The following is a 13,394-nucleotide window of genomic DNA, read 5'->3' as shown; positions in this document are numbered from 1 at the left end:
ATCGGAGCTCGATCTTTGTGGCCGTCGGCTCAGTTCTAATGTGCCCCTTTGGTCTTCCCGACACCGGCCGCACGCAGGATCTGTGAACGGTTCAAGCAGTTGAACCACGGGCGGAAGGTGAACTTTGTAGATACGATGTTCCAAATGCTGGAGAAGTACTCCAACAACCTGGAGGAACTGATACGCGAGCGCACCGAGCAGCTGGACGTGGAGCGGAAAAAGACTGAACAATTACTGAATAGAATGCTGCCGAGGTAAGTGACCCTTAAACCCGGGGCGGTGTTGCTCAAATTTTTATTGGGTTAATGAGGTAAACGAGACTAGAGTATGCCAAACAGTTTGATATATCTCCCAGTACCATTGACCTCTTACAAGATTTACTCAAAGAACTATGTCCACTACTTACTACTGTGACCAAAAACCAAGGAAAAAAAATTGTTTGATTATCGTGCTGCATCATGAATTCCTTCCAAACTGGCCAAACTGTCAACATAGATTACCATTTGGGTGTTTGCGTAATGCTGTACGCCAAAAACGACCTGATTTGTGAAGAGACAATTATTAATTCTTACATCACGAGGAAATCGTTGCGTTTCATTTTTGCGATCATTTCGTTACAAAGTCATCGTTCCCACATCGTCCCGTAATCACCGTATTCACCTAGTTTAGCACCTTGTGACTTTTGACTGACCACTAAACTCAAGAAACCGATCCGAGGACACTTTTCACAAACGCAGAAGGAGCATAAACGAAGAATGTGTTGAAAAAGAACTTTTTGGAGTTGTATTACATAGAGTAGGGATTGTTTTAATTATGATGATATAGATTTAGAAGAATAAACAAATATTGTTTTAGTGAATACTCGATATCTTTTGGCCACATTAGTATACCACTAAACGCGATAGTGTATTGTACGTTGATATTGTTATGTACTTCAAACTCTCAGACATTAATGCGTCTTTTTTGTTTATAGTTTTGTGTTGAAATAATAAGTAAGAAGTAAAGCATTAAAGATAAAAGATTATATCATTTTTTATTTATTTACATGGTTCATTGTTCGTTCAAAGTTAGTTTTGTGTTTTAACTCATCGCGCTGACTTGTTCATTGTTATTCCTACGTTACCCCATGTCCTTCTACTAACTTCAAGCTACCTTCAATACCTTCAAGTTAGTTTGAAACGAAAAGTTTTCTATTGAAGAATGGGTTCATGTATCATATTTCATAACAATACCTTGACTGACTTCTCTACGCCATTTTGGTCTCCTCAACGGGCGCAGCTCGGTGGCAGAGAAGCTAAAATTAGGGCTAGCGGTAGAGCCGGAGGAGTTCGCCGAGGTGACGATCTACTTCAGTGACATCGTGGGCTTCACGACGATTGCCGCCCACTGCACGCCGGTGCAGGTCGTCGATCTGCTGAACGACCTGTACACCTGTTTCGACGCCACCATCAACGCGTATAATGTCTACAAGGTGGAGACGATCGGCGACGCGTACATGGTGGTCAGTGGCCTCCCCGTGCGCACCCCGGACCACGCCGAGCAGATCGCGACGATGGCCCTCGACCTGCTGTCCCAGAGCGGCCACTTCAAGGTGCGCCACCTGCCGGGCGTTCCGCTCCAGCTTCGCATCGGACTGCACACCGGTAAGTGACCCCTGCCGCCCTGCCCCACCTGCCGCTCCTGCTCAAATGCGTAACTTCTCTAACACTTTGCCGACGATGGCTTGACGGCTCGCGTTTCCTCGCCGGTCGTAGGTCCTTGCTGTGCCGGTGTCGTGGGCCTCACGATGCCCCGGTACTGCCTTTTCGGCGACACGGTCAACACGGCCTCCCGGATGGAATCAACAGGTACTGACACACTCTCTCTCTCTCTCTCTCTCTGTGATCTATGCCTGCGTGCCGCGGGCCGTCCGCACCCATCACGTCATCAATCATTCATAGTTTACCTTCGCCTTCATCCGCAAGTCCGTAGCCACCGGGCACCGGTCCATTCCCGGGGACGGCATTTTGGCTAAACTCCGCAAAACGATCGGGTCCGGTCCGGATCACACCACCACCACCATCATCATCATCATCATCAACATCATTCGGTGGCCCACATATTAGATTTGGGAGAACGATTATGCTCCCCCCGAGGGGAGACCGATGCCAAATGTGATTTTCCGACAGATGCCATCCGTCGCTGGTGAGATTTCTTCACGCGACCTTTCAACCCGTTTCAAGCCCGAGGGCTTCGGTGCAGCGAGAAAACGGAACGGGATTTCTTTGCCAACACTTGACACCGGTTGGCCTCCGGTTCCGCCCGCCATCGGAGACCCGAGAAGCGATCGAATCCGGTTAACAATGTACGTCCATCAAATATGTAAATTGCGGGGTCCTCGTTCATCGGCGACTCGCAGAGTGTCGCGTCGATGGCGGCCGCTGCCGAACCGACCGGAAGCCGTACGCTTTAGCGGGGCCTTTGTGTTTCTAACGCTCTTCGCACCAGCTGTCAATAAATCGCTGACAATGGTCAATTTCAGCGCTGAATCGGTGCCAAGGCAATGGATTAATGGCGTAACTTGCCCACAGCAAAAGATTACATTCCCGTCGGGCGCGGCCAAATGGTTCGCGGAATTGTGACAGGTCGCGATCGAACCGAGTTCGTCTTCGTTGAATTTTAACTATTTCAGTTGTGGGTTTTAGTTGATCCGATGATGATGGACCCGATGCGGGATGAACTTTTTTAATGCTGACATTCAATATTGCGCCGCCTTTATATAAAACATAACTCATAAAAAGGTCAATTGAGTTATGTTTTTGCATTTTTATTACCTAACTTTGATTAGTTGTTTTTTAAACAACAACTTTTTTTCCTTGAAACAATTATTCTGTTCACTTCCTTTTAATATTATTAACGACAACCTATAAATAATTTATCACATTTATAATAACAGAATAGCAATAACTGTGTGGTTTTAAGCGAAAAACTTATCCAAATTGTTTTCCGATGCTCTACGAACCCTGCCCTTAATACTAGTTTAAGGTTACTACAAGTCTTTGATTTATTTAGTTTAATCAATATTTACAAACGTCAATAGTGCAACAGATATTTCACTTGTAGCCAGACTTGTTGCGCAATGACTTCGATTTATTTAGTTTAAGCAGTGAAACTCAAGCAAATAAGAGTGTTGGACTATTGTTTCAAAAAGCTTTTTATGGATAACATCAATACGATGACAGTGATACGGCCATGGGTACGAGATACACCTACACTTGTTGTTGCCCCAAGGGACGGATCACTGACGGATGTCACCGCAATTTTATAATCTACCAACGGTGTCAAATGCAATGAACGCTATCTGCAATTGGCACAAATTAATCGAATTTCTCGAATTCCCGAACGAACGAAACGAAACGGGACAGTTAGACAGAGCGGTCCATTGGTGCGAACTGATGCATCAACAGCATACAGCATAGAAGAGGTGCTTCCAATAATGACTACGAGTCAATGTGGATTAACTCACAATCGAAGCACTGGTTTGCACTGGACACATTTCACCTACCTGTGCCTTTATGGGGTATTGATTACTAATCGCCAGTTGACAAAGCGATTTCACGGCCCCCGACTCCGGTTGGTTGCCCGTCGCACGCACTGTTTGTTGGCTGTTGTTGACTGTTCGGCTGATTGATTTTATGTTGACATCAACGCCCACCGCCATTTCGGGGGATTGTGATTTATTTTAACCCCAGCTCATTACTCGCTCGACGGCGTTGCTCACCGCGACGACCCACTAACAAAACGTCCTGTCAGGAGAGCACCAACGCGACCGTGATCAAACCATCTCTCTCCTATCAATCATCGTGCCGCCATGGGTGCACCTCCAGCCAGATAAGCCAGCGTGGGCAAGTCAACATTGTGCGATGATCGATGCGCGACCCCACGCAACACGGTTCGAAATCAATTAAAATGCACGTCACAGCCACACGGCTGAGCTCGGCTATCTTATCGCCGTGGTAATGAAATTGCAATCACATTAATTAGTAAAAGGGTGCTCGATTCACGGCGATAAATGCAATGCGCAAAACAGCACAAAAAATGGCCACCAGCTCATAGCACTCGATCGCAGCAGGTAATGCGATGCCATTATTTTCCACCGAACGGAGCTTAGCACCACCGGCTGGGCTGGGCTGGGACCAAAGTTTGCCGGTGCCGCGGAGTTCGGAGAACACGTTTTGCCGCTAAGTTTCGCACCGCGCACCAGGCGCCTCCATCGATCGGCAATTCACGCCCCGAACTGCGTCTCTCGCACTCAGCGCGCACTCTTCCTCTCTCTCTCTCTCACGCGCAATAACCGGCCGTCCACCATCATTCATAAATCCACATCCTCACTCATATGCACAGCACCACGCCGTCGGGCAGAAATGATGGCAATTACCTTTGCAATCATTTCCCGACCCACGCCATTCGGATGGCGAATAAAAATGAAATGGATCGAAGCGGAAAAAAGCCCTCAACCGCCCTCTCTTCCCTTTTCGTCTCTCTCGGTCACCGTTCGCAACACGGTCAGGTTCGTCCTGGAGGATCCACATGTCCCAGCAGACGTGCAATTTGCTGGAGAAGGCGGGCGGCTACGTTATCGAGCCCCGGGGGCCCATCGAAATCAAGGGCAAAGGCAAAATGCACACCTACTGGCTGCTGGGCAAGAAGGGCTTCGACAAGACGCTGCCACCGCCGCCACCGATCGGGTAAGAGAACGTCACATGTTTTTTCCCTCCTTCCTTTTCTTCCCTGTTCGATTCGAATTTGGCTAACGAATGTGAAGTATGGTTGTGAGCTCCCCAGGCCGGCCGATCGAAGGCTAGTCGGGGATGCCGAACGCGTGTCCTATGTAAATTTCGTTGCTTCTGCGTCTACGTTTTTGCATAATTTTATTTTCTTGCGCCGCATACTTTATTTTCAGACAATTCCAACGGCATAGTGTTTTGGTTGCATCAACTAAACTACTGCAGAAACTTTATTTGATGTTGTCGGTTGGAGTATTAGTGTGATAAGTTCAAGTACCTTTCACAATTCTTATGCAAATATTAAAATATTACAGTTAGCTAGCGAAACAACGCTCAACGACATTTGAATATTTTGTGAAAATGTGGTTTTGTCTCTTTTTGAATCGCTTTTCTGAGGTGGTAAATGTTAGTTTGAGGTTCCATCAGCAAAGTTATGGCGATTAAATGACATTTTGATGTCTTGATTGTTGCTCGGTAGTGAAGTAACTACAGTCGATCTAGTTATTAATGAATGATAAAAAAGTAATTGTGCACACATTTTTTTAATCCAAAATGAAGAATTGAGAGTGAGAAATGCACGACAAAGAATTTACAGGATGCTTTTTTTTCTCAGCTTGTAAGACGGCAGGTTGCAATATTGTTAACCAACCGATGAGAATGTTAAATGGTCATAAATATATGCTTTTGTGACAAAAATAACACAACCGGTATAAAAAGCGGCAGTTGGTAAAATAATCAAGGATTATGCAAATGAAGATCATGTGAATCGCTCAAAAACTTGTGGGCATCTTAACTACAAATCCATCCGCTAAAACTATTCAACAATAATTTCAATCAAAAAGCCAAACATCCTTTTTGAGCATGGCGTCTGACGTTGTCTAGATATGATGTAGGCAAATCTGGCCATGTTCTCAAAACGATTCCGCAACCCACTAGGGCCGATTTGAGAAAAAGAACTGAATTTTACGATCGACATACTTTGAAACCTCTCTTATTTTGGGCAAAAATGCTCTGGACTTATGAATTGTTGGTAAAACTTATGGATTGTTGGTTGCAATTGAATTGTTCTATATTTGTATGGCCAAAAGTTTTATAAAGTCGGTTAAAATATGGCGTTTTATGGCATTTCGTTCATGGGAATCCATTTTGTATCAGTGAATGAAATTTATACGTTGACCCACCAGCTACAAGATTATTCAAATCGGCACAACAAATATAAGAATCAGTATTCCACACGATTGAGGTTAAAATAACAGAATTGATTGAATCAATTCTGGTATCTTCAGTCCACCAAATTTAGGTGCCTTATCGATCGAATGTATCCCCAAAATTGAAAGGATCGTTTCATGAACACAGTTTTGAAGACCATTAATACCTTGCACTCTAAATGTAATACCACAAAAATAGGTTGAATATTGAATTAATAGTAAATTCAGATTGAGAGATGAGAGTTTTTATAACCACAGTATTGGAATACAGTTGCCACACCGTGTAAATGATTTTTACGAATTCTGCAACTAAGCGCTTCAGATGCTCCCAGATTGAATGCAACGATCACATATGACAAAAACCCCGTAGATAAATCAAAACGGACGCAACATCGGTTAGTTATTATGAACACTTGCAATGACCACCGAATCTCCCACAGGATTCCTGAATGGACCGCTCTCAACGGGCTGTCCAAAGTTTTAAAAATAACAGACGGGCATTAAAAGTTTGCGCAAAACTTTGCCCACTGCCTAACACCAAATAAGCCGCCGGCCGGCCGGCCAGCCGACCACCGGAGACCAAAGCTCAGGCGAATAATTAAACACCTAAGCCCCTGGTTCCGGCGAACGATTTAAGCCACCGGCCGGCCCGCGTGGTTTGCTGTTTGATCGGTGGCAGACAATTTCCAAGACAAACTCGCCAAAACTTTGCCCGATCCCTCGTCACCCGTCCGTCCCTCGTCTTAGGGGGGGCGCCGAAAATTAACAATTCCAAACTTCTACGGCCTCCCCTGAAAACTCACCTGTTCTCAACACAAACAACGCTCCTCTCTCTTTCTATCTCGCTCTCTGTCTCTCTCTCTGACCGCTGTGGGCATTATCGTCGCCATCGCTACGGTTCGTCCCGGCTGACAGGGAGTCGCACGGGTAAGTTTCTTCAACTAATCCATCCTCCTTAGCAAACATCCTGGCCGATGCTCCTCGACTCATCCGCCAAGTTTCTGGGGTCCATGAATGAATGCTAAATCCTTCCCTGCCCACCAACAGGCTCGACGTGGCCATCCTGAAGAACTCACTGTTCCAGTCGCAGCAGTCCAACGGCAAGGTCGGCAGCTGCCCGTCCAGCCACTCGCCGTCCGTGGCCGGGGAGTCGATCGACGTGAAGGTGGAGATAACGCCCCCGGTGCCGGTGACGAGCGGTGGCGACCAGGGCCCAGGGGGCGAGGGATCCGGAGCCGCCGAGAATGCCGTCCTCTCGACCTCGTTCTCCATCGACTCGAGCTCGAGCAACAACACGTTCACGCTGAACCTGGGCGACTTCCAGACGACCAAGGCGACGCCACTGGCGAGCCCACAGCCCCGCAAGCTGTCCGAGGTCATCTCGGACGGCTCGTTCCTCAACGCGAACGTCCACCTCGATCGGCTGAACCCGTCACCGACCGCCAACTCGACGCGCCTGTTCAAGCGTATCGAGGAGCTGATCGATCTCAGTTCCCCGTACAACTACTACAAGTGTCTCAGCCCGAGCGAGAGCAACCTGTCGCAGTGCACGGAGTCCCGCTACGGTAGCTACCAGCTGCGGTCGGACGCCAGCTGCTCCAGCAAGCCAGGATCCACGCGCTTCCTGCGGCGTCAGTTCAGCCTGGACAAGGACGACGTGGCCGCCGGCCAGAAGTCCGGCACTGGCACCCTCGACGCCGTCTCGATGTCGATGTCAGTCGACCGGGAGCAGCTGGCCCGGATGGGTACGCTCACGTCGATACCGTCGCTCGGCTCAGGTTCGACATCGGGTTCGATCGGGTCGCAGGGCACGCAGAAGCAGCGCACCCTCACCATGCACCACCGCCAGCAGTCGGCCAGCGTGGCCCAGGACCTGGAGAAGATCGAGGAGATCCCGCTGTCGCCGCAGGCTTACGCCCTCAACCACACCGGCTGCAGTAGCAGCAGCACGTCCAGCCTGCAGTCGGAACTCCCGGGCGACCATCCGGGAAGGTCGGGCAGCCGGGCGGCGACGATCCGGAATGGGGCCATCGAGCGGGCGCCGAACGGGAAGGAGCTACGGCTCAGCGTGGAAGCGCTCGGGCTTCGGTGAGCTCCCCAACCGCCAGGAACTCCGCCATTCCAACTCCGCAGTCCGCATTGTTTACGCCAAACGCCACGTGTCTTACGCGGAGACAACGACAACCCGCGCCGTTCGTAAACAGATCCGACTTCACAGTCCGGGCTGTTTACTTTCGCCGAAACACATTCCACGAAAACACCCGGTCCGGACCAAAGCAAACCCCGCGAAGCACAGTCAGAGTCTGGAGGTCCCAGAGCGTGGACGGGCGAAATGAAGTTGTCCATCATCTTTGATGTGTTGCAATCGGGGTGCATAAATATATTCTACACGTCCTACAACCCGTGCCCGGGTGGCCCCGCCGGTTCCGGAAGTCAGCGGCGGCAAACAAACATGAAACGTGGGTGCGACGTCAACGTGTCGTCAAGTCGAACCACCCTGTACCGAGAGTCCGTGTGGCCGTCCCTGTCGAAGCTGGAGACCCCAGACCAGTGTTAACAGTAGTAGGGGTGAGTGGGGGTTGCGCTACCCCAAGAGTGACTCCGAGGTTAGAGTTGGTTGCGATTGGTGTAGCCGATTGGAGCTAGCGATCGGAGCGTATCCTCGATGTGTCATTTCTTTCTCTGTGCCCTGTAGCTGTAAGTGAACCAAACCCACACACACTCACGCAATAGACGATAAGCATTGGGTCAGGTACGCGAGAAATCACTGTACGAGCTTTACGAGGTGGGACGATAATACGATACGCTTAAGCACTTGATCCACAGGGACGGCAGACTCGACAATCTCCTATCGCCTGTGAATGCGTATGTGTAAGTATTTGCTTAACCACTTTCACACATACACACGGACACGGACACACACCGGACAGTGGTCAGCCGAGGGCAGTGAGCACATGGGCTGAAAAGTCCCGAGCCTAAGAAGGAAAACAGACGTCTTCAGCAAGAGCCCCAGAAGCATTCGAGCGCCGCGCTAACTTTTCAATAGCGATCTTTTGTAGAACGATCTTTATATTTTACCTCAAAATAGGGCTGAGGTCTGCGGTCTCCGTTGTTGAGGTCTGTGAATAGTCAGTAGTCCTTGGGCGCCAAATCTGGCGAATACGGTGGATGTGGGAGCAATTCAAAGCACAATTCATATAGTTTTGTAGTGGTCCTAATTTACCTGTGACTGACCAACCTGTGACTGATTGACCGTTGTCCTGATGAAACAAATTTATTTCCTTTGCCATTACGGTCGTTTCTTTGCAATTCCGTTATTCAAACGATCCAAACTGTTGAAGGTCCTTCTGAAGACAGTCGATGAATATTATACCACAAACATTCCAAAATACCGTGGCCATAACCGTCCCAACCCGCATTTTAAACAGAGCTTATCATAGTCAAATGCTCATAAAGCCAAAACGTTCTTTTGATATCTTTACAATCTCAGCTAACTCAAGCAACTTCACTTTTCAATCATTCAAAACGATTTAGTGGATTTTTAATTCTTTTCAAGCCATTGCTTCGACTGAACTGCACTTTTTCCCACCACGATGCAGTGTAACGCGAAATTGCTTTTGATGCATGGTTCTGAAAATAACAAAAGTAGTGTCACTCTCAGTACAATAACTCACAAATTATTAGGTATACTTATAAACAACTTATAGGTAAATTATCATGAAATTTTAACAGCTTTCTTTCATTAGTACTGACTGAAAATGTGATGATTGCAATAGCGACATTTATATGTTAGGCTCGGGACATTTCAGCCCACGTGCTAGTGCTCCGGATGCTGCCCGTGTCAAAGGCCGGCACCTTCCCAAAATCCTCCCACTTCCGGTCACGCACATGCGGGTGGGCCGGCGAGAGACCTGCGCTGATTGCCACACGGTCCCGGTCAGCATCATCATTTATGAATCAACCACTTCACCGTCCCCGTCGGCCGCAGCCCGTTGTTGGGGTGTCGCCGGGACCAGTGTCAGGCCGGGACCGTTTTACACCTTCCCCGTGTGCCAGGTAGGTGATCCCAATTGGAGAGCCCCAAACGAGAATGTGGTGGAAATTTAATTCCACCACACAAGTCATTTATTCACGACACTCCAAAAAGTCCTGGGCGACGGTGGGCAACCTCCCGGGGGTTTCCAACGACCGGGCGACTTTTGGCCACCACCAGGTGCTGCAGGAATTAATTAGTCCCAACTAGTGGGTGACCCGGACACCTCCGGACCCGCTTTTCGCCTGGGTTATGGTCGTTACTCGGGTGCCGTGACGAGCACTTCGCCCAGCCCCCGGGCCTCGTGGTTGCGTGGAGCTTGTGGAGGAATGCATTAAATTAAATCGGAACGAGTCGGGAAGCGGACGATTAGCCCGCGCGTCGAGCTACAAAAAAACCCTCCTCCCAAGTCCGAGAAGAAACTTTTTCCTTCCGCGTACCCCAATCAATACCTTCCGGCCCGGCCTCGCCGGGTGGTCCCATTTGAGGACTCGTCGGAACACTCCAATTTGCATGCCTTGCGCAGCATCGCAAAAGGGTCGCAAAGGTGCACGACCCACAGAGAGCGTTGTGAATGATTTCCGGTCACGATCTGCTTCTTTTATTGCGCTTCCGCGAAGGTGAAAGATGCAAAATGGCCTTCGGTTCTCCAGCCCCCGTATGTGTTTGTGTTCAAGTGGAACGATATTTTAGTTGTAAAATTCTCGCCATAACTGTAGCAAATATCTGTAGCGCCAAAAGTAGTGTTCCCCTGTGCGTAGCGCGGAACAGCGCCACCGGCCAAATACACGTAGCCAAGAGCCAAGCCAGGAGAGGCCATTGAACTCCTCCGTTCGATATCGATAGCATTTAAGCAGGGGAACAATCCCCAAAAACGTTCAAGACACACACTGTACCGTTGGAGCTGTTACTTTCCCGATTTATGTGTCGTATCGTGCGCATTTTCCCTTTCCGACATGCCATGTTAGGAGTAGCGACGCGACAGCGCAACAGCATAACCGTAAGTGGCCAACCGTGGGCCGGGAGCCTGGGACTGTTGCCAGAGCATCAGCGTACGTAGCGGTTGACTATTGTTTGGTTTTCGTCGACAGTCGCAGCCCAGCCAGTGTAGCGTGTACGTGTAGCCCCCCATTTTGAACGAATTAACACCGTTATCCTAGTGCAATGTACAGCTGAAACCATCTCCAAGCGGAGACAATTTATATCATCTTGTGCTGTGTAGTGGAACTGAGGGCCAGGAGCGCGCGCAGCAGCGGAGCGGGTTTGTTGCCTCGTGAGATGAAAAACAGAGGGAAATAGTGAAGGAAAGAGGAGAGCGAGAGAGAGAGAAAGTTACTGTTCAAATCAAACTGAATGTTAGGTAGAAGGGTGTGATACGCGCCTCGTCGAAAGGGCTCAAGCGGCCGACTATTCACAGATGTTTATATGAATGTTAGAGATTATTTTACAATTTTCCGAACCTGGAAGGAAAATAAAGAAAATCATATTACAGTAGTTCATCAACCGTGCAAAGTTGCGTTGCCGACGGTACCCGTTTCTTCTGAGTGGCAAATATCACTGAAGCACAAGCAGGTAAGCCAAAGGTCGAGGTAGTAAACGATACTAATATGCTTCAGTCGATCACCCATCAGTCATTGTTTGCAAAAATCAGCTTGGTGCGGAACCAAGTTCGTGTGGTAAGCCATTATTTACTTATCTGTAACCTGAAATTAAGAGTTGACACTTAAGAGACCACGATATGTTCGATTTGGCTCCAACCAGTTCCTAGTTCTCCAAATTATTTCGCTTTTTCATTGATATTGTATTGGGTGTTGCAATTAAATGATACCATTTTGATCCACGCGTTACAAGTTTCGCTTAAAGTTATAGGATCAGAAGCACCTTGTAACGTTTCGTCAAAGCCCCACTGAGACTCAAGAAGCACTTATTTCATTTTACACAACATTTAAATTTACATTTCACAGCTGATGTCATGTGTATCTATAGCAATTCAAGCATGCACTTTTTTGTCAAAGTCAGTTCAATTTGAGCATCCATTGTGTATTCTTGTTTCATTGTGTGTTAAAAGTTTTATGGAAAACGGTTCCGAAAGGACCACTTCAATTGATTGTAGCTGCCCAATAAAAAAAAGGTGCTGCAGCGAAGTATGCCCCCGTTTTGGCATGATGCGCAGGTCCGTCGGTCTCAGCGCCGCGTTAAACCAAAAACCAAAGCCAAAAACGGTTAAGCCAAAAACGGTTAAACGTCCCCGCGCTATTGTGAGAATCTTTATCGAGCAAGACAGAGAGGAAGTCACAAGAAGTGTGGGAACAATCGTCCGGCGAAAGGTTGAAATGAAGAATCAAGGATCGCAATTAAGTTGCTTTGTGACGAGAGTCGTTGACGTAGAGAAACTTATATCAGCTTTGTCACTGTGCAATTGAATACTTCACTGCGCTTCAGATATTCAGCTGTAAGAATAATACTTCTTGAGACTAATTTAGAGAGTCGAGTGTCGACTCGACTCGACAAGCTCGAAGACCGTTTTTTCACTTCTGCTGCGTTGCTGCTGAGCATGTTGCTCATAATAGTGACTGTGAAGTGTAAACAGGTACCTGTCGGCAGAGCAAGGCTTCTTTAGCAAAAAAAAACTTACGCAATAATCGAATGAGGGAGATTTATTAGCGTATGTCGAGATTACTATACGGATTGAGTCAAAATGTTCACACAATATTCAGTACTTGAGAGAAAAGAGTGATATGGAACAATGGACTTCAGGATTTCAGGAAATGATTCCATTTTCTAAACATTGTTGAAAAATCACGACTTATAAACTATCTACGACGTACAGAATAGAAACGACATGCGCGAAAGAGATAAAGACGACTTCTGAGAATACGCGACTTGCACTTGCAATAGCGCCCTGACTATTCAGGAAAGTGAAATGGCCGTTAAACTGAACGTTAAAGTGAACCGGACGGGAGAAAAGAAAAGCCGTCCGTATCTTCACCGCAACAGCCTTCACTTAAACAGCCATGTTCTAATATGCATCGCGACAGTTCGAGGCGACAATTGCAGTTGGGTGAGGGTAGAGATCGCAGTAGCAATCGACAAATAACAACTAAAAGGACAGCATCAATAACAAATACTTATCTTGGACTTCTTTTTCTTTATTTGAAATCAATTAAAATCCTTTTAATCATTGAAGTAACGGTGTACTGCAGTCTGTTTCACACTTCTTCTATGGCCATGAGTTTATTCCAGCGCTATCGTTGAAATAAGATCACACAGTGTAACTGGAATCCTTTCTGGATCACTTGTAAATTCATCGTCCGATCGGATCTCAACATTTTCATTCAAAGGCAGCACATCTACGTAGCCGAGGCCGTAGGCTGAGAACAGTGAAGC

At 47.7% G+C, this 13,394-nt stretch overlaps 1 protein-coding gene across 1 annotated transcript in view; it reads left to right on the top strand.

Moving 5' to 3' along the window:
* LOC131207454 (uncharacterized) overlaps window positions 1-8,066 on the top strand; it is a 42,856-nt gene extending 34,790 nt beyond the window's left edge. The window contains exons 10-15 of the mRNA XM_058200067.1: window positions 78-254; window positions 1,279-1,643; window positions 1,755-1,847; window positions 4,550-4,727; window positions 6,890-6,901; window positions 7,022-8,066. Coding sequence (XP_058056050.1) covers window positions 78-254; window positions 1,279-1,643; window positions 1,755-1,847; window positions 4,550-4,727; window positions 6,890-6,901; window positions 7,022-8,066 — 1,870 coding nt within the window. The remainder of the gene's footprint in view (window positions 1-77; window positions 255-1,278; window positions 1,644-1,754; window positions 1,848-4,549; window positions 4,728-6,889; window positions 6,902-7,021) is intronic.
* Window positions 8,067-13,394: the final 5,328 nt, after the last annotated feature.

The sequence above is a fragment of the Anopheles bellator genome, chromosome 2 (genome assembly GCF_943735745.2).
Source record: "Anopheles bellator chromosome 2, idAnoBellAS_SP24_06.2, whole genome shotgun sequence".
NCBI classification, from domain to species: Eukaryota; Metazoa; Arthropoda; class Insecta; order Diptera; family Culicidae; genus Anopheles; species Anopheles bellator.
This window is presented reverse-complemented; position numbering and strand designations above follow the sequence as displayed.